This window comes from Salmo trutta, chromosome 2 (genome assembly GCF_901001165.1).
Source record: "Salmo trutta chromosome 2, fSalTru1.1, whole genome shotgun sequence".
NCBI classification, from domain to species: Eukaryota; Metazoa; Chordata; class Actinopteri; order Salmoniformes; family Salmonidae; genus Salmo; species Salmo trutta.
This window is the reverse complement of record NC_042958.1, coordinates 39,502,406-39,522,213: the sequence shown is the minus strand read 5'-3', so window position 1 is coordinate 39,522,213 and position 19,808 is coordinate 39,502,406. Positions and strand designations below refer to the sequence as shown.

Sequence of the window (19,808 nt, the reverse complement as noted above, 5' to 3'; positions counted from 1 at the left end):
GCAGTCTGGCCACTCCGGCAGGTCAGGGCAGTCTGGCCACTCCGGCAGGTCAGGGCAGTCTGGCCACTCCGGCAGGTCAGGGCAGTCTGGCCACTCCGGCAGGTCAGCGCAGTCTGACCACTCCGGCAGGTCAGCGCAGTCTGACCACTCCGGCGACTGTTGACTGACGGGCAGCTCCGACGACTGTTGACTGACGGGCAGCTCCGACGACTGTTGACTGACGGGCAGCTCCGACGACTGTTGACTGACGGGCAGCTCCGACGACTGTTGACTGACGGGCAGCTCCGACGACTGTTGACTGACGGGCAGCTCCGACGACTGTTGACTGACGGGCAGCTCCGACGACTGTTGACTGACGGGCAGCTCCGACGACTGTTGACTGGCGGGCAGCTCCGACGACTGTTGACTGGCGGGCAGCTCCGACGACTGTTGACTGGCGGGCAGCTCCGACGACTGTTGACTGGCGGGCAGCTCCGACGACTGTTGACTGGCGGGCAGCTCCGACGACTGTTGACTGGCGGGCAGCTCCGACGACTGTTGACTGGCGGGCAGCTCCGACGACTGTTGACTGGCGAGGCTGGGTTTACGCACTTGCCGTTTAGTGCGGGGAGCGGGAACAGGACGAGTCGGACTGGGTGGACGCACTTCCGGGTCCGCACGAGAGACAGGAGCTGGAAACCCAGGGCTATGGAGGCGCACAGCCGGTCTAGATCTTACCTCCTGCACAACCCGCCTTGGCTCGATGGAACTAGTAGCCCTGCACGAGCGGAGTGCTCGTACAGGGCAGACTGGGCTGTGCAGGGGCTTGATGGTAGCCGTGCGTAGAGCGGGAGTTGGGTAGCCTGGTCCTCGGAGGCGTACCGGCGACCAGATGCGCTGCGCAGGCATCCTCCTACCAGGCTGGATGCCCGCTCTAGCACGGCACCTGCGAGGGGCTGGAATAACTCGCACCGGACTGTGCGTGCGTATGGGTGAGATATTGCGCTTCTCAGCGAAACATGGCGCTCCCCACCTCATACGCTCCTCCATATAACCACGGGTAGCTGGCTTCCGGCTCTTCCCTCGCCTAGCCAAACTACCCGTGTGCCCCCCCCAAAAAATTTCTTGGGGGTGCCTCTCGTGCTTCTCCCTCAGCGCGTCTCTGGCCTCGTACCACCGCCTCTCTGCCTTGGCTGCTTCTATTTCCCACTGCGGGCGGCGATACTCCCCAGCCTGATGCCAAGGTCCGACCCCGTCCAGAACTTCCTCCCAAGTCCACTTCTCCCGCCAGTCCAACTCGAACGCCGTCTGCTCCTTCCTCTGCTGCTTGGTCCTTTTGGGGTGGGTGATTCTGTCACGGTTGTCGTTGGTGAATGAGGACCAAAATGCAGCAGGTACGTGTATGCTCATATTTAGATTTATTAACTTACAAAAACAACTGAATACTAAATAACAAAACTACTAGAACTAACAAACGAACGAACAACAAAACAGTCTGGCAAAGCCTAGGGCTGAACACAGAACAATCACCCACAAAACACAAACACAAACACACCCTCATTTATGAGACTCTCAATCAAAGGCAGATAGACAACACCTGCCTTCAACTGAGAGTCCCAACACCAATTCACCAGACATAGAAACAGACATACTAGACTCCACATAGAAATACCTAAACATAAACCAACACCCGGAATTACTAAAACAAACACCCTTAAACCAAACACACCACCCTGAACCACATAAAACAAATACCCTCTGTCACGCCCTGACCAAACTACAAACAATTAACCTTATATACTGGCCAGGACGTGACAGTAATAGCATTTCTAAGGTATTTGAATATCGCGCCACGGGATTCCACTGGCTGTTGAGTAGGTGGAACGATTTCGTCCCACATACCCTAGAGAGGTTTTAAAGTTAGTGAGGGAGATATGAGTCTCCAGCTTCAGTGATTTTTGCACCCTCTATAGTGGAGCCTTTCACCGTGTGCTCTTTTCTTTGTTCATACACTATAAAACTACCATCTTTAGATTCTTACAGATAAAAAAACATTTCAAGTAGGACAAAACACTGGATGGTAGCGTAGTCTGCTGTACTATCTAGATATCTGGGAGAACAATGAGGATGTACATTCAGATGTACTCTCTCTCCCTTCTTCTCTTACAATGGAGGTGTGAAATAATGTAGTGATGTCATGCAGAGGAGAGGAGGGGGGGGAGTCGGACAGGAGCACACCACGCAGCAGTGTCGTAATCAAACAGACCATAACCCCAGGCAAAGCCAGAGAGAAGTCAGGAGTAAGACAGAGATCAAGCCAAGCCTACTCTGATTATCATACATCCTGGTGTCTAGTTACCTGACCCGTAAAGTATCTACCTCTATTGGTCCAGCATCCCTGCACATTGGAAATATGGTACCGGAACTGACTATAGTACTGTATAGCTTCTTCTTCTTTCTTATTTTTATTGATTGTGTGTTTTTGTTCTACCTTGTTATTTGTAGTGCAACATTGATATATTGATTATTGCTTTGTTGGGTTTGGAGCTGTACTTGTTCACGTGATGTGCTCAGCATATGTGGGAACTCCAAGACTGTTGGAAAAGCATTCCAGGTGAAGCTTGTTGAGAGAATGCCAAGCGTTTGCAAAGCTGTCATCAAGGCAAGAGGTGGCTACTTTGAAGAATCTCAAATATAAAATATATTTTGATTTGTTTAACAATTTTTTGGTTACTACATGATTCCATATGTGTTATTTTATCGTTTTGATGCCTTCACTCTTTTTCTACAATGTAGAAAATATAAAAAAATTAAGGAAAACCCTTGAATGAGTAGGTGTGCCCAAACTTTGACTGGTACTGTACGTTGTTACCATGGCAAAGACCAAAATCAACAGAATACCGTTGAGGACTGTTGTGTCTATCACAGGTGAAGGATCTTTTAAAGAAACTAAACTAGTGAGCACTCAGGCCGTAGGGGTTGTATGCTCCAGTCCTCCAGTGATGCTTCATGGCCCAGTGTATCCTGTTCCCGCTCCTCGCACTAGCCCTGAGGTGCGTGTCTCCAGTCTGGTACCTCCACTACCAGCACCACGCACCAGGCTTCCAGTGCGTCAGCCCAGTCTAACTCATCCTGTTCCCGCTCCTCACACTAGCCTTGAGGTGCGTGTCTCCAGTCTGATACCTCCAGTACCAGCACCACGCACCAGGCTTCCAGTGCGTCAGCCCAGTCCAGTACATCCTGTTCCCGCTCCTCGCACTAGCCTTGAGGTGCGTGTCTCCAGTCTGATACCTCCAGTACCAGCACCAAGGACCAGGCTTCCAGTGCGTCAGCCCAGTCCAGTACGTCCTGTTCCTGCTCCTCGCACTAGCCTTGGGGTGCGTGTCTCCAGTCTGATACCTCCAGTACCAGCCCCACACAACAGGCTTTCCAGTGCATCAGCCCAGTCCAACTCGTCCTATTCCTGCTCCTCGCACTAGCCTTGGGGTGCGTGTCTCCAGTCTGGTACCTCCACTACCAGCCCCACGCATCAGGCTTTCAGTGCGCAGTCCCCGTCCAGAGCTTCCGACAACAGTACCCCGTCCAGAGCTTCCGACGACAGTACCCCGTCCAGGGAATTCCGACGACAGTACCCCGTCCAGTGCTTCCGGCGACAGTACCCCGTCCAGAGTGTCCGGAAACAGTACCCCATCCAGAGTGTCCAGCGACGGCCTACAGTCCGGAATTGAGTGAGACGGCCTACAGTCCGGAATTGGCACAGCCAGAGTCGACCTACAGTCTGGAGCTTCCAGAGTCGCTCTTCTGCCCGAGGTCTACAGTGAAGTGCTTCAGCCCGAGGTCTACAGCGAGGCGCTTCAGCCAAAGGTATTCAACGGGGGTGGACAGGTTTGGTGGTGGACTAAGGCCAGAACCTGAGCCACCTCCACAGTAGGAGGATTGGGGAGGGGGGGTGTAGCACGGGAACCGTCGGTGACGGCAGCCACCCTCCCTTCCCTCCCTTTAGTTTAAGGGGTTTATTTTTGTAGATATTTTTTGTTGGGGGGGGGGGGTACTGTCACGTCCTGACCAGTAAAGGGGTTATTTGTTATTATAGTTTGGTCAGGACGTGGCAGGAGTTATTTGTTTTATGTGGTTTGGGGTGTGTGTTTATGTAGAGGGGTGTTTTATTTATTAGTCTGGGGTTTTTTGGTTAAGTTCTATGTTGTATAGTTCTATGCCTGTGCTAGGGTGTTTAGATCTATGTTTAGGTATTGGGATTGAGCCTTCAATTGGAGGCAGCTGTTTATTGTTGCCTCCGATTGAAGGTCCTATATTTAGGAGTATGTTTGTTATGGGAATTGTGGGAGGTTGTTCTTTGCACTGCTGTGATTAGCCTGCAAGACTGTTCGTTCGTTTATTGTTTTGTTTATTAGTCGTGTTCACAATAAAAGTTAAGATGAGCACTCAACCCGCTGCAACCCGCTGCGCCTTGGTCCAATTACTACAACGACTGTTACACCTGCACCTTAGAGGCTGCTGCTCTATATACATAGACATGGAATCACTGGCCACTTTAATAATGGAACACTGGTCACATGAATAATGTTTACATACTGCTTTACCAATTTCATATGTATATACTGTATTCTACTCTGCTGTATTTTAGTCAATGCCACTATGACATTACTCATCCTAATATTTATATATTTCTTAATTCCATTATTTTGCTTTAGATTTCTGAGTATTGTTGTGAATTGTTAGATATTACTGCACTGTTGGAGCTGGGAACACAAGCATTTAGTTAGATACTAATGTTGGAGCTAAAAACACAAGCATTTAGTTAGATACTACTGCACTGTTGGAGCTAGGAACATGAGCATTTAGTTAGATATTACTGTTGGAGCTAGAAACACAAGCATTTAGTTAGATACTACTGCACTGTTGGAGCTAGGCACACAAGCATTTAGTTAGATACTACTGTTGGAGCTGGGAACACAAGCATTTAGTTAGATATTACTGCACTGTAGGAGCTAGGAACACAAGCATTTAGTTAGATACTACTGTTGGAGCTGGGAATAAAAGCATTTAGTTAGATACTACTGTTGGAGCTGGGAACACAAGCATTTAGTTAGATACTACTGCACTGTTGGAGCTAGAAACACAAGCATTTAGTTAGATATCACTGCACTGTTGGAGCTGGGAACACAAGCATTTAGTTAGATATTACTGCACTGTTGGAGCTAGAAACACAAGCATTTAGTTAGATATTACTGCACTGTTGGAGCTAGAAACACAAGCATTTAGTTAGATATTACTGCACTGTTGGAGCTAGGAACACAAGCATTTAGTTAGTTACTACTGTTGGAGCTGGGAACACAAGCATTTAGTTAGATACTACTGCACTGTTGGAGCTAGGAACACACGCATTTAGTTAGATACTACTGTTGGAGCTGGGAACACAAGCATTTAGTTACATACTACTGCACTGTTGGAGCTGGGAACACAAGCATTTAGTTAGATACTACTGCACTGTTGGAGCTGGGAACACAAGCATTTAGTTAGATACTGCTGCACTGTTGGAGCTGGGAAAACAAGCATTTAGTTAGATATTACTGTTGGAGCTGGGAACACAAGCATTTAGTTAAATACTACTGTTGGAGCTAGGAACACAAGCATTTAGTTAGATACTACTGTACTGTTGGAGCTGGGAAAACACAAATTTAATTAGATATTACTGCACTGTTGGAGCTAGGAACACAAGCATTTAGTTAGATATTACTACACTGTTGGAGCTGGGAACACAAGCATTTAGTTAGGTATTACTGCACTGTTGGAGCTAGGAACACAAGCATTTAGTTAGATACTGCTGTACTGTTGGAGCTGGGAACACAAGCATTTAGTTAGATATTACTGTTGGAGCTGGGAACACAAGCATTTAGTTAGATACTACTGTACTGTTGGAGCTAGGAACACAAGCATTTAGTTAGATACTACTGTTGGAGCTTGAAAGACAAGCATTTAGTTAGATACTACTGTACTGTTGGAGCTAGGAACACAAGCATTTAGTTAGATATTACTGCACTGTTGGAGCTGGGAACACAAGCGTTTAGTTAGATATTACTGCACTGTTGGAGCTAGGAACACAAGCATTTAGTTAGATATTACTGCACTGTTGGAGCTAGAAACACAAGCATTTAGTTGGATACTACTTTACTGTTGGAGCTGGGAACACAAGCATTTAGTTAAATACTACTGTTGGAGGAAGAAACACAAGCATTTAGTTAGATACTACTGTACTGTTGGAGCTAGGAACACAAGCATTTAGTTAGATATTACTGTTGGAGCTAGGAACACAAGCATTTAGTTAGATTCTACTGCACTGTTGGAGCTGGGAACAAACATTTAGTTAGGTATTACTGCACTGTTGGAGCTAGGAAAAACAACTATTTTGCAACACCCACAATAACATCTGCTAAATATGTGTATGTGGGTGATAAAATTTGATTTGATTTGATTTAATAAATCAAATATAATTAAGCTAGATAGGTTCTTCTCCTCCATCTCTATTTGCAGAATGTATTGTAGTCAGCAATATGATTGTCACGCCTTGACAATTGAGAGCCCTATTGGTGGTGTTGTAGGTCAGGGTGTGACTAGGGGTGTGTTCTAGTTTTCCTATATCTATGTTTGTTTTTGTTGTATGGTTCCCAATTAGAGGCAGCTGATTGTCGTTGTCTGTGTATGTGCATGTAGCACCACTGAGGTTACATTTCGTTGTTGGTTTATTGTTTTTCTGGAAGTTTCACTACAAATAAAGATGTGGAACTCAATACATGCTGCGCCTTGGTCCGTCAATTACCACGAGCGTGACAATGATGCTGAGGATAATGGTGGTATATGATGCTCATTGCATAACCATCTAATAACATTGTCATGACGTTGCCCTCTTTGGGTTTTCTATGCACCATTCCCCTATCTCCCCCTACCCAGGCTCTGTGAGAGAGGTCGTAAATTCCTAAGAAAATGTTCCGCCTCATGGCCACAGTATAAAGAGACAGTGGGTGTCATATAAAGAACCCAGGAATTCTTCCACCTCACAGGACTGGAGAACCGAACAACATTTATGTTCTGGAGAAGGTATAAAAGATCGGTGAAGAATCCAGCTATGAACTGGTCCATTTGGTACAATTTTGTGAAACTCATGAGAGACAATACATTACCATGGCTCTGTCTATATAATAGCCTCAGTTGTAAGACTTACATCTAATGGTTGTATAAAATGAATGAATAAGGATAAAGCTATTTGGAATATGTTGGGATGCTTGTAAGATGTTAATGTGAGAGTATTGTATTTCTGTTTAAAGTTTCACCAAGTCATCGGCACGCCCCCATGACCAGACGGGACCTGGCGTCATGAGACAGCCTTTTCTATGTTCCGAATATAACCCCCACCCAGATTTTCTATCACCAGACCGAGCTGACCTCCATTAGAGTTGGCTGAAGGTTTGACCATGCATTCCTCGTTCTGAACTTTAACCATACCACATGGTTAAACTCTTAGACTATTGATACCGACAGAAAAATAACACGTCTTTGATATTGATTACTAGTCTGCAGCTAGGAATTCGGTATCATTGAACGCGAAGACCGACGAAACATCTGTCCTATAACGACATTAATGAATGTCACTTTGAAATGTCCACTCTAACCGAGAGAGAGAGAGAACACAAAACTCTCCAACAGAACAAACTCTTCAACAAAGATCCCGACGACACACTGAGCATAAATATATATATGGATTGCAATTGTTCCCAAATGAGTGAGCGTTCATGTGCAAAGGATTAGCATTTCAATTGTTAATATTTATCAAATCTGTAGTGTCTTCTCCGCTGACCCCATTCCCCTTTTGTCTAACAAGCCGCCATGCCGGTTTAGCCCACTAGGGCACATTCTCCTGTCATGTCTTTGTAACCATATCTACTGTTTGTTATGCATTTCTGTGAATTACTTAGTTAGTAAATAAATGATTTTAAGACAATTGATGTATGGATGATTCATAGTGAAGGCTGGGTTCGTGCAGATAACCAACAATTTACGATGTTTGGAATGAGACTGACGAGGTAAACGAATAAGTCATTAAATCAGAGGACTCATGGATCAGATATTATAATATCTGAAAGTTATATTAGGAAAATTATAATTTTGTAATCTGAATATTTTCCTTGGTGCCCCGACCTCCTAGTTAATTACAGTTACACGATTAATCAGTGTAATCGCGTAATAATAATTACAGAGAGTTATTTGATAAACATGTCTTCAGTTTAATGATCCCAAAGACACGACAACATCATACATCTTAGCTTTCATCTAAAGACACTTACACTGGTGGCATAAATGTTGTGTAGCGATGTGATCCCTGCAGGAATTCAACCGTTGACCTCCCAGTCAGGGGTGACAGGGTTCAGATCAATAGGATCTATATGGAGGTGTGATGAAGCATGCTCTAAAGTGGTGATACAGAGCGCGTGTGTCTCCTTAAGACAACAGAGCCAGATATCCTCCTGTAAAACACCTCAAAGATAAAAGACTGGAAGGCCAAAAACAGGCTCCACCATTTCCCTGAGCAGAAAACCTCTACTAGAAACGCAAACAGACATCTAGACAGAAACCCAAAACACATGAGTTACCATTTCACTGAGTAGCAGGCCTTTACTAGAAACACAAACAGACATCTAGACTCTAAAAACACCTACCTAAAAGACAGACTTCACATCTGGTGTGGAACCTTTGAATCATACAGCCATAAACAGTATGAAAGCTAGTCATATACTGTACTATATACTGTTCTATATACTGTACTATATACTGTAACTATATACTGTAACTATATACTGTACTATATACTGTACTATATACTGCAACTATGCAAAAATATACAATATATTCAACCATCAAATGTATGAATGTAAAACCATAAAGCATTACAGACACCATTATAACAGGTGTTGTACTACAGACACCATTATAACAGGTGTACTACAGAAGCCATTATAACAGGTGTTGTACTACAGACACCATTATAACAGGTGGTGTACTACAGACACCATTATAACAGGTGGTGTACTACAGACACCATTATAACAGGTGTTGTACTACAGACACCATTATAACAGGTGTTGTACAACAGACGCCATTATAACAGGTGTTGTACTACAGACACCATTATAACAGGTGGTGTACTACAGACACCATTATAACAGGTGTTGTACTACAGACACCATTAAAACAGGTGTTGTACAACAGACACCATTATAACAGGTGTTGTACTGCAGACAGCATTATAACAGGTGTATTACAGACACCATTATAACAGGTGTTGTACTACAGACACCATTATAACAGGTGTTGTACTGCAGACACCATTATAACAGGTGTATTACAGACACCATTATAACAGGTGTTGTACTGCAGACACCATTATAACAGGTGTATTACAGACACCATTATAACAGGTGTTGTACTACAGACACCATTATAACAGGTGTACTACAGAAGCCATTATAACAGGTGTTGTACTACAGACACCATTATAACAGGTGGTGTACTACAGACACCATTATAACAGGTGGTGTACTACAGACACCATTATAACAGGTGTTGTACTACAGACACCATTATAACAGGTGTTGTACAACAGACGCCATTATAACAGGTGTTGTACTACAGACACCATTATAACAGGTGGTGTACTACAGACACCATTATAACAGGTGTTGTACTACAGACACCATTAAAACAGGTGTTGTACAACAGACACCATTATAACAGGTGTTGTACTGCAGACAGCATTATAACAGGTGTATTACAGACACCATTATAACAGGTGTTGTACTACAGACACCATTATAACAGGTGTTGTACTGCAGACACCATTATAACAGGTGTATTACAGACACCATTATAACAGGTGTTGTACTGCAGACACCATTATAACAGGTGTATTACAGACACCATTATAACAGGTGTTGTACTACAGACACCATTATAACAGGTGGAGTACTACAGACACCATTATAACAGGTGTTGTACTACAGACACCATTATAACAGGTGTACTACAGACACCATTATAACAGGTGTTGTATTACAGACACCATTATAACAGGTGTTGTACTACAGACACCATTATAACAGGTGTTGTACTACATACACCATTATAACAGGTGTTGTACTGCAGACACCATTATAACAGGTGTTGTACTACATACACCATTATAACAGGTGTTGTACTGCAGACACCATTTTAACAGGTGGTGTACTACAGACACCATTATAACAGGTGGTGTATTACAGACACCATTATAACAGGTGGAGAATGTAGTTATATTCTTCTCTGTATGAAGTGGAAGTCATGACTTGTTACACACTAGCCAGACAAAATCAGCTCACTAACACACACACACACACACACACACACACACACACACACACACACACACACACACACACACACTCACACTACACACACACACACTCACACTCACACTCACACTCACACTACACACACACACACTACATACACACACACACACACACACACTCACACTCACACTCACACTCACACTACACACACACACACTACATACACACACACACACACACACACACGAAGACCTAACAGAATCAGTTCACTAGCACCATGTGATGACATGTGACTGGAGAGTCATATTCCTCTGAATATGTGTGTTCTCCATGTCCCACACTGTCCATGTCCCACACTGTCCATGTCCCACACTGTCCATGTCCCACACTCTCCATGTCCCACACTCTCCATGTCCCACACTGTCCTTATCCCACACTGTCCATGTCCCACACTGTCCATGTCCCTCCATGTCCCACACTCTCCATGTCCCACACTGTCCATGTCCCACACTGTCCTGATTCATTTACGTCTCCTCAATAATTGTAGATAGGTGCAGCAGCTGTTATAGGGGCTTAGGATGGGTAGTCAGATATACTGAGAGACAGAGGAAATACATTACCTGCATGGTGTTGAATTGAGTTGAGAGAGAGAGGTGGTATTTCTAGAGTTAGACACAGTGGTGTTTTAATGAGGATCTCTGGGACTGTGCTGTGGTTTGGATGCCCCAAGGTTTCATGCTGACACCCCCCCCCCATCCACACCCCCTCCTAGTCCCCCTGGAGGAACAACTGCCTCCCCCCTCAACCCTCACCACCTTACTTCTCACATTACAAATCCCTGGTCTTCCTGGAAGTTGAGAGAATATCACACAATAAAAACACTGAACACACACACACACACACCCACCGAAAACACACCCTGAAAACACGCACACTGAAAAAACACACACCGAAAAAACACACGCACGGAAAGAACGCACGGAAAAAAAACACACACACCGAAAACACAGACACACTCCGAAAACACACACACACACACACACACACACACACACACACACACACACACGGTTCTCTCTGTTGTTTACAGAGAAGATAACTGGTTGAGAACTAGAGGGACTGGGTCTCCACTAGGAGAAAAACATAATTGTTTATTATAGTGTGAAAAGTAAGCTAAAAAGTAGTCTGGCTGAGAACTCCTGGTAAGGAGGGAAAAAGATGTCATATTCCCATTAACCATTTACAGTCTGAACACCCCTAATTAGTGTTGGTTCTGCCCTTTAGATTTGTTTCTCAGCAACTGGTAAAACTTGTGTGAAAAGTAATTATTAAAGGTATATGATTATTATTATATACAACATCGGTCTAAAGTTTTAGAACACCTACTCATTCAAGGGTTTTTCTTAATTTTTTTAACTATTTTCTACATTGTAAAATAATAGTGAACACATTAAACTATTAAATAGCACATATGGAATCATGTAGTAACCAAAAAAGTGTTCAACAAATCAAAACATGTTTTATATTTGAGATTCTTCAAATAGCCACTCTTTGCCTTGATGACAGCTTTGCACACTCTTGGCATTCTCTCAACCAGCTTCATGAGGTAATCACCTGGAATGCATTTCAATTAACAGGTGTGCCTTCTTAAAAGTTAATGTGTGGAATGTATTTCCTTCTTAATGCGTTTGAGCCAATCAGTTGTGTTGTGACAAGGTAGGGGTGGTATACAGAAGATAGCCCTATTTGGTAAAAAACCAAGTCCATATTATGGCAAGACAAGCTCAAATAAGCAAATAGAAACAACAGTCCATCATTACTTTAAGACATGAAGGTCAGTCAATACAGAACATTTCAAGAACTTTATTACTTTCTTCAAGTGCAGTTGCAAAAACCATCAAGCGCCATGATGAAACTGGCTCTCATGAGGACCGCCACAGGAAAGGAAGACCCAGAGTTACCTCTGCTGTAGAGGATTAGTTCAGTAGAGTCATCAGCCTCAGAAATTGCAGCCTAAATGTTTAAATGTTTTTATTCAACCCTTATTTTACCAGTTAAGTTGACTGAGAACACATTCTCATTTACAGCAACAACCTGGGGAAGAGTTACAGGGGAGAGGAGGGGGGATGAATGGGCCAAATAAATGCTTCACAGAGTTCAAGTAACAGACACATCTCAACATCAACTGTTCAGGAGACTGTGGGAATCAGGCCTTCATGGTTGAATTGTTGCAAAGAAACCACTACTAAAGGACACCAATAATAAGAAGAGACTTGCTTTGGTTTGGAATCCAAATTGGAGATTCCCACAGGGAAGCATGGAGGAGGAGGTGTGATGGTGTGGGGGTGCTTTGCTGGTGACACTGTCTATGATTTATTTAGAATTCAAGGCACACTTAACCAGCATGGCTACTAGAGCATACTGCAGCAATATGCCATCCGATCTGGCTTGGGCTTGGTGGAACTATCATTTGATTTTCAACAGGACAAGACCCAGCACACCTCCAGGCTGTGTAAGGGCTATTTGACCAAAAAGGAGAGTTATGGAGTGCTGCATCAGATAACCTGGCCTTCACAACCCAAATAAATTGAGATGGTTTGTGATGAGTCGGACCGTAGAGTGAAAGAAAAGCAGCCAACAAGTGCTCAGCATATGTGGGAACTCCTTCAAGACTGTTGGAAAAGCATTCCAGGTGAAGCTGGTTGAAAGAATGCCAAGAGTGTACAAAGCTGTCATCGAGGCAAAGGGTGGCTACTCTGAGGAATCTCAAATATAAAATATATTTTGATATGTTTAACACTTTTTTGGTTACTACATGATTCCATATGTGTTATTTCATAGTTTTGATGTGTTCACTATTATTCTACAATGTAGAAAATAGTAAAAATAAAGAAAAACCCTTGAATGAGTATGTTTTCTAAAACTTTGGACTGGTATTGTCAATGGAAGGGGGTACAGTAGTTAATTGACAGCATGCCAGGGCGGCCTGCAAAGGTCTTGAAAAAGAACAGTCAACACTGCAAATATTGATTGACTCTTTGCATCAACTTCATGTAATTGTCAATAAAAGTCTTTGACACTTATGAAATGCTTGTAATTACAATTCAGTATTCCATAGTAACATCTGACAAAAATATCTAAAGACACTGAAGCAGCAAACTTTGTGAAAATTAATATTTGCGTCATTCTCAAAACTTTTGGCCACGACTGTACAGTTGAAGTTGCAAGTTTACATACACTTAGGGTGGAGTCAAAAAAACTCATTTTTCAACCACTCCACAAATTTCTTGTTAACAAACTATAGTTTTGGCAAGTCGGTTAGGACATCTACTTTGTGCATGACACAAGTAACTTTTCCAACAATTGTTTACAGACAGATTATTTCACTTATAATTCACTGTATCAAAATTCCAGTGGGTCAGAAGTTTACATACACAAAGTTGACTGTGCCTTTAAACAGCTTGGAAAATTCCAGAAAATTATGTTATGGCTTTAGGAGCTTCTGATAGGCTAATTGACATCATTTGAGTCAATTGGAGGTGTACCTGTGGATGTATTTCAAGGCCTACTTTCAAACTCAGTGCCTCTTTGCTTGACATCATGGGGAAATCAAAAGAAATCAGCCAAGGCCTCAGAAAAAAAATCAATCAGGAAGGAGAAGCGTTCTGTCGCCTAGAGATGAACGTACTTTGGTGCGAAAAGTGCAAATCAATCCCAGAACAACAGCAAAGGACCTTGTGAAGATGCTGGAGGAAACAGGTACACAGGTATCTATATCCACAGTAACATAACCTGAAAGGCCACTCAGCAAGGAAGAAGCCACTGCTCCAAAACCTCCATAAAAAATCCAGACTACGGTTTGCAACTGCACATGAGGACAAAGATCGTACTTTTTGGAGACATGTCCTCTGGTCTGATGAAACAAAAATAGAACTGTTTGGCCATATTGACCATCGTTTTGTTTGGAGGAAAAAGGGGGAGGCTTGCAAGCCGAAGAACACCATCCCAACCGTGAAGCACGGGGGTGGCAGCATCATGTTGTGGGGGTGCTTTGCTGCAGGAGGGACTGGTGCACTTCATAAAATAGATGGCATCATGAGGACAGAAAATGATATGGCTATATTGAAGCAACATCTCAAGACATCAGTCGGGAAGTTAAAGGTTGGTTGCAAATGGGTCTTCCAAATGGACAATGACCCCAAGCATACTTCCAAAGTTGTGGCAAAATGGCTTAAGGACAACAAAGTCAAGCTATTGGAGTGACCATCACAAAGCCCTGACCTCAATCCTATAGACATTTTTTTGGGCTGAATTGAAAAGGCATGTGCGAGCAAGGAGGCCTTCAAACCTGACTCAGTTACACCAGCTCTGTCAGGAGGAATGGGCCAAAATTCACCCAACTTATTGTGTGAAGCTTGTGGAAGGCTACCCGAAATGTTTGTCCCAAGTTAAATAATTTAAAGGCAATGCTACCAAATACTAATTGAGTGTACGTAAACTTCTGACCCCTGGGAATGTGATGAAAGAAATAAAAGCTGAAATAAATCATTCTCTCTACTATTATTCTGACATTTCACATTCTTAAAATAAAGTGGTGATCCTAACTGACCTAATTTTTACGAGGATTAAATGTCAGGAATTGTGAAAAACTGAGTTTAAATGTATTTGGCTAAGGTGTATGTAAACTTCCGACTTCAACTGTATATACTATATATATATATATATATATATATATATATATATATATATATTTTTTAGGGGGTTGATTAGCTTTAAAATTGCAGATTGATTTTAACTTCCATTTATGTAATTGTCTGCAGGAACGTAATTCTTACCTTTCCCATAGAAGAACTTGTGGTAGTAGTATGCTCCCAGATCAATGTGTTCTATGATGTATCTCTTAACCTTCTCTCTGTGTATAGGCTGGTTCTCTCTAGGGACCTCCAACACCGACACCCCAGCGTTGGTACAGTGGGACGAGAGGGAGGACTCGAAGCTGCAGCTCTCTCCTCCACCGCTGTAAGAGGCGTTGTTAGCCCTGGAGAGACTGATTCTGCGCTCCCCTTCTCCACCGATCTCATTACGGAAGTGTGGGCACCCCAGGACTAGTCCGTTGTTCTTCCCGTCGCCCTCGTCCTGGTCCAGGTTCTCTTTGGGGTTCAGGTCCTCTCGGGAGCCAAGAGGAGACTCCAACATGGAGGTACTGGTAGTTCCACTACTAAGACCACCTCCCAGCCCTCCCTCTGCCCCCAGTCCTACCCCTGTCCCCGGGCCACCTCCCGCCCCAAGTCCTGGTCCTAAACCTGGAGCTCCACTACCCCCTCTGGCTCCAGGTTGGTACTGTGAAGCAGCCGAGGCCCCAGTGGTTGTGTTCTTCCTCTGGCTGAGAGTGGCCCTATTGGCAACAGCCTCACTGATGTTAAACAGGACACTCTGCACGTCATAGTGGGCAAAACACTTCTGGAAGCTGAGGGGTCTTCTGTCATCCTGATCCAGAGACAGCCTGAACCCATCTCCTACACAATCAGACACACAATCCCCTCACATTTAAATGGTGTTGGCAACAATAAGCAGAATATGCAGACAGAATCAGAGTTTAAATAGAATTGAAACATAATCTAGATAAAGTGGCAGATGAGTATACAGCCTGAACCGTCACCTTCAATAATAACAATATTAATTATACTTTTTATTTATAACACGCTTTTCATTGAAAGACAATTGTAAAGTGCTACATTGACTGTATTAAAAACAAGACACCTACGGACCTTCGCTCTTGATGGTCCTCAGCTTCCTGAACATAGAGGTCTCGGATGAGTCAGACTTCAGGCGTCCCATGAAGTTCTTCTCTCTCTCTCTGGAGTAGAAGATGGAGGGATCCACGTAGTCGTACCCTGCCATCCTCACTATCTCCCCTCTGGAGATCTGGGTGGCCGTCTGCAGTACAAAGGGATGGCAACCATTATAGTCCTTGATGGGACAAATGAAGAGACAGAGAGAGAAACACAGAGAGAGAGATAAACAGACACAGAGAAAGAAACAGAGAGAGAGAGAGAGACAGAGAGAGTGAGTGGGAGAGGGAGAGAGAGAGGTAGAGAGAGACAGAGAGAGAGACAGAGAGAGAAACACAGAGAGAGAGACAGAGAGAGAGAGAGAGAGAGAGAGACAGAGAGAGAGAGAGATAAACAGACACAGAGGCAGACAGAGAGAGAGAGACAGAGACAGAGAGAGAGAGGGAGAGAGGTAGAGAGAGACACAGAGAGAGATAAACAGACACAGAGACAGACAGAGAGAGAGAGAGACAGAGAGAGAGAGAGGGAGAGGGAGAGAGAGGTAGAGAGAGACACAGAGAGAGATAAACAGACACAGAGACAGACAGAGAGAGAGAGAGAGAGAGAGAGAGAGAGAGAGACAGAGCGAGTGAGAGGGAGAGGGAGAGAGAGGTAGAGAGTGACAGAGACAGAGACAGAGAGAGTGAGAGTGAGAGGGAGAGAGAAAGCAGGAACTTGGACTTCACCAAATAAATCAGAAATACAGACATTGTAATCCTACAAGAAATATGGTATGGAGGAGATGGACACACTGGTTGCTCTCTAGGTTACAGAGAGCTGGTAGTCCCATCCACTACACTACCAAGTGGGTGGTATAGAGGAGATGGACACACTGGTTGCTCTCTAGGTTACAGAGAGCTGGTAGTCCCATCCACTACACTACCAGGTGGGTGGTATAGAGGAGATGGACACACTGGTTGCCCTCTAGGTTACAGAGAGCTGGTAGTCCCATCCATCACACTACCAGGTGGGTGGTATAGAGGAGATGGACACACTGGTTGCTCTCTAGGTTACAGAGAGCTGGTAGTCCCATCCACTACACTACCAGGTGGGTGGTATAGAGGAGATGGACACACTGGTTGCCCTCTAGGTTACAGAGAGCTGGTAGTCCCATCCATCACACTACCAGGTGGGTGGTATAGAGGAAACGGACCCACTGGTTGCCCTCTAGGTTACAGAGAGCTGGTAGTCCCATCCACCAAACTACTAGGTGGGTGGTATAGAGGAGATGGACACACTGGTTGCCCTGTAGGTTACAGAGAGCTGGTAGTCCCATCCACCAAACTACCAGGTGTGAAACAGGGCAGGGACTCAGGGGGTATGCTAATTTGGTATTGAGCAGAACTAACTCAGTCTATTGAATTAATCAAAACAGGTACATTTTACATTTGGCCAGAAATTCAAAAGGAAATTATCTCAACAGAGAAAAGTGTCATCCTGTGTGCAACCTACAGTATATCCCCCCACTAGAATCTAATCCTGGAGGGGGAAATCAATAATTTCCAGGCCCAGGGACATGTACTAGTCTGTGGTGACCTAAATGCCAGGACCGGACAAGAACCTGACACCCTTAGCACACAGGGGGACAAACACCTACCTGGAGGTGACAGCATTCCCTCCCCCATATGTCCCCCTAGACACAACTACGACAACATAACGTACAAAAACGAGTCACAACTCCTGCAGCTCTGTAGCATGCTGGGTATCTACATAGTCAATGGTAGGCTTCGAGGGGACTCCTATGTTAGGTACACCTATAGCTCATCTCTTGGAAGTAGTACCGTCGACTACTTTATCACTGACCTCAACCCAGATTCTCTCAGAGCGTTCAGTCAGCCCACTGACACCCCTATCAAATCACAGCAAAATCACACTCTATTTGAACAGAGCAATACTCAATCATGAGGCATCAAAGCCAAAGAAACTGAATAATATTAAGAAATGCTATAGATGGAAGGAAAGTAGTGTGGAAACCTGCCAAAAAACAGTTAGGCAACAACAAATTATTTTGCTTTTACACAACTTCCTGTGCAAAATGTTTCACTGTAATAGTGAAGGTGTAAACTTGGCAGTAGAAAACCTAAACAGTATATTTGACCTCTCAGCTTCCCTATCAAATCTAAAAATGTTAAGGTGAAAACCTAAGAAAATTAACAACAACGACAAATGGTTAGACTAAGAAGGCATAACCTAAGAAAGAAATGTTGAAACCTGTCCAACCAAAAACATAGACCCAGAAAACCTGAGCCTACGCCTTCACTATGGTGAATCACTAAAACAATACAGAAATACACTACGGAAAAAGAAGGAACAGCACGTCAGAAATCAGCTCAATATAATTGAAGAATCCATAGAATCTAACTTATTTAGTTTCCTTTTTGTACGTTAACTATTTGCACATCATTACAACACTGTAATGATGTGGATACCTCCTCTAAAGTACTTGGATTCCTCCTGTAACGATGTGGATACCTCCTGTAACAATGTGGATACCTCCTGTAACGATGTGGATACCTCCTATAACGATGTGGATACCTCCTGTAATGATGTGGATACCTCCTGTAACGATGTGGATACCTCCTGTAACGAATTTGGATACCTCCTGTAACAAACTTGGATATCTCCTACACCTCGACCTGGTGCTTCGTCCTGTTGTTTCCAAAGTTTTACTTTGTTTTTACTTTTATTTTATTCATAAGTATAAACACCTAGTAGATAGCTAGGTTGAAATGGAGCCGCTTAGCCTGGAATATCCAACGACCATGTCCAGTGTTGTAGAACCTGTGTTTATGGCTATGAGGTGGCTATTCTTAGCAAGCAAATCTAAATTATGAGCAAACTTATGTGGAAAATGCAAATTGGAACTTTCTCGATCTCAACTCCTATGGCAGGACGCCCCTCGGGCCTCATGGATGTTTCCCTGCCTTGTCATCATCTGTCCCTATCTGAATGGCCTGTGCTTCCTGGAACTGGTTTTCCATATGTCCCTATCTGAATGGCCTGTGCTTCCTGGAACTAGTTCTCCATCTGTCCCTATCTGAATGGCCTGTGCTTCCTGGAACTAGTTCTCCATCTGTCCCTATCTGAATGGCCTGTGCTTCCTGGAACTAGTTCTCCATCTGTCCCTATCTGAATGGCCTGTGCTTCCTGGAACTAGTTCTCCATCTGTCCCTATCTGAATGGTCTGTACTTCCTGGAACTAGTTCTCTATCTGTCCCTATCTGAATGGTCTGTGCTACCTGGAACTAGTTTTCATCTGTCCCTATCTGAATGGCCTGTGCTTCCTGGAACTAGTTCCTCATCTGTCCCTATCTGAATGGCCTGTGCTACCTGGAACTAGCCTGCTAAGTAAGTCGTCTCCATCTGCTTCTCCTCCTCCATCTTGTAATGAAGTAGAAGGAGAACAGCAAAAGAGTGTTCCAATCAGCGCTGGTCCCATGTCACAAGTCATGGAAACCGAAGGCAGCAGCATGCTGCTAAGCGGACGGGATTGACTGCGAGGGGTTCGGAGCAGATTGACATGAAGAATAGCTTCACTGCACTGGTGCCTTCATTACCTGCGCCTTCATCACTGGGACTACCTGTGTCTGGGACTGCC

The 19,808-nt window shown here is 44.0% G+C and overlaps 1 protein-coding gene across 1 annotated transcript in view; it reads right to left on the bottom strand.

The window, feature by feature from the left end:
- Window positions 1–19,808, bottom strand: part of LOC115163089 (signal-induced proliferation-associated 1-like protein 2) — a gene marked incomplete in the record, with an annotated part of 359,029 nt that overhangs the window by 222,493 nt on the left and 116,728 nt on the right. Inside the window, 2 exon segments of the mRNA XM_029714698.1 lie at window positions 15,215–15,895; window positions 16,148–16,316. Of these exon segments, the coding sequence (XP_029570558.1) occupies window positions 15,215–15,895; window positions 16,148–16,316 (850 nt within the window).